The sequence below is a fragment of the Vespa mandarinia genome, unplaced genomic scaffold (genome assembly GCF_050613455.1).
Source record: "Vespa mandarinia isolate Hongniang unplaced genomic scaffold, ASM5061345v1 scaffold_49, whole genome shotgun sequence".
Lineage (NCBI taxonomy): Eukaryota > Metazoa > Arthropoda > Insecta > Hymenoptera > Vespidae > Vespa > Vespa mandarinia.
In genome coordinates, this window is record NW_028197183.1 from 107,501 (window position 1) to 109,745 (window position 2,245).

At 52.1% G+C, this 2,245-nt stretch overlaps 1 protein-coding gene across 1 annotated transcript; it reads left to right on the forward strand.

The window, feature by feature from the left end:
- Positions 1 to 803: 803 nt before the first annotated feature.
- Positions 804 to 1,787, forward strand: LOC146872116 (uncharacterized). Its single transcript, XM_085664361.1, has one exon. The coding sequence runs from the start codon at positions 804 to 806 to the stop codon at positions 1,785 to 1,787; it is 984 nt and encodes a 327-aa protein (XP_085520487.1).
- Positions 1,788 to 2,245: the final 458 nt, after the last annotated feature.

Genomic DNA, 2,245 nt, shown 5'->3' on the forward strand with positions numbered 1-2,245 from the left:
GACGAAACACCTACATCAGGAGAAAAAGAAGCCGAGCAAATCGGAGGATAGGCCGAGAAAGAGAACTAGGCCGGACGCAATCCTTCTGAAACCTGCGCAAGGAAAATCTTACGCAGACGTAGTCGGAATCATCCACCAGCGCTTCAAGAACAGCGCCTCAGGGGTAGACATTAGATCGGTCCGGCAGACTAGAACCGGAGGGGTTCTCCTCGAACTAATGAAGACCACCGTGGATATCAGGGCCTCATTCGTGGAAACCCTGAGAAAATAGGTATGAGAAACGAGCAGCATCACGGAACTGGTCCCTAGAGCTACTTTGGAGATACGAGACTGTGACTGCTGCACCTCGGCCCTAAAGAGTACCCTGCCAGGCTATGCGGGGAAAATCGAAATTAAAATCACGAACCCCAGCGCAAGACAACAACGCCTGGCCCTCGTCAAAATAGAAGAGGAAGCAGCTGCGCAGCTTTTAAAGGCGCAGCTTTTAAAGCTTTTAAATCGAGTGCTGATTGGTTTCAACAGCTGCAGGGTCAGGCGAAGGGCAGAAGTGCGGCGATGCTTCCGCTGTCTCGATTATGGTCACTATAGTGCCTCGTGCAAGGGACCTGACCGCAGTAATGTTTGCTACTATTGTGGCAGCACGGGGCACAAGATCAAAGAGTGCAAGGTCAGCGAACCTACTTGCTTTTTGTCCTCAAAGAGTTGTGTTGAAACTAGGAAGCACCTGGCGGGATCAAAGGCCTGCAAAGCTTTCCAGGAGGCCCTTGCAACAGCAAAGAAGTAGAAAAAAAGAAAAAAAACGGATGAGAGTACTTCAGGGTAACCTGAATAGGAGCAGGACGGCGCATCACCTTCTAGCCCAGCTTTGCTTTGAGAAAAAAGCTGATATTGTGCTAATCAGCGAACAGTACCAGGACAGAGCAGGAGTAGGATGGTTCGCAGACGAATTGGGCACCGCGGCCATCTGGATCCCACATCCCCGACTAATACATGTGTCGGACCAAGGATCCGGACGCGGTGATGTTTGGGTGAGACATAACTCGACGACGTATGTCAGTGTATATTTCACTCCGAACGACCGGATAGACGACTTCCAAATCAAACTGGACGATCTGGAAGACGCGCTGCAGGAAATGCAAGGGGATCTCATTGTGGCTGGAGACCTCAATGCCAAAGCTCTCGAATGGGGGGAGGCCAGGCCGGACTCCAGAGGAAGACGTATCATGGAGGTGGCGTCGAGACTGGATCTATCAGTATTCAACACAGCTTCGACGTCAACCTTCCGCAGGCCTGGCTACAGAGAGACGATCCCGGATGTCTCTCTAGTCAACGAACATCTTATGGCAAGAGTCGCAGACTGGCAGGTGATCGAGGATTATACCGGGAGCGATCACCAGTACATCCTATTCGATGTACATGATAGGAGGCCAGCCGTGACATGTGTAAAGTGTGACCCCCCCCGGTGGAACATTGCAAGAATGGAACGAGAGATGCTGTCTTCGGTCATAGAGGAAGGATTGAGATCCCAACAAAGTACTTCAGCGAGTCTATCGCCACCAGCACAAACCAGGTTGATTAGCGCAGCAACCATGCAGCTCATCCAAATGGCTTGTGCGATAGCGGTGCCAAAGAATGGCACGAAACGGCAGAGACGCCCTGTATATTGGTGGACGAACGAGATCGCAGATCTTCGTAAGAAGTGCTTAAGGCTACGCCGTTTAGCACAACGAGCGAAGAGACGCGACCACGACGCTACTCCTTTGCCCGCAGACTATCAAGCGGACTAAAAAGCCCTGAAGAGGACCATTAAGGCCAGTCAACGACGGTGCTGGAAGGAGCTGTGCCTGGATGTCGACCAGAATCCTGGGGGATTAGGGTATGCCATCGTCACTCGCAAGCTGGGGACTAACACGCAAGGGACCCCTCAGGACGCGAGGACGTTGGATCACATCGTGCATACTCTATTCCACCCACAGCCGAAGAGAGAGATCAGCTTGGATGCGCCCGGAATAAGCGAGGTACCGCAATTCACGGAAGAAGAGCTACTCAGGGCCGCATCATCTATGCGGAATAAGAAAGCTCCGGGTCCAGAAGGACATCCAGCAGAAATAATTACAGTCATCGCGCAAAGTCACCCTATGCTATTGCTGAACATGTATAACACGTGCCTCTGAGGGGGCATCTTCCGCGCTCCATGGAAGAAAGCGAGGCTTGTGCTCATTAGCAAGGGCAAGGGACCAGGATG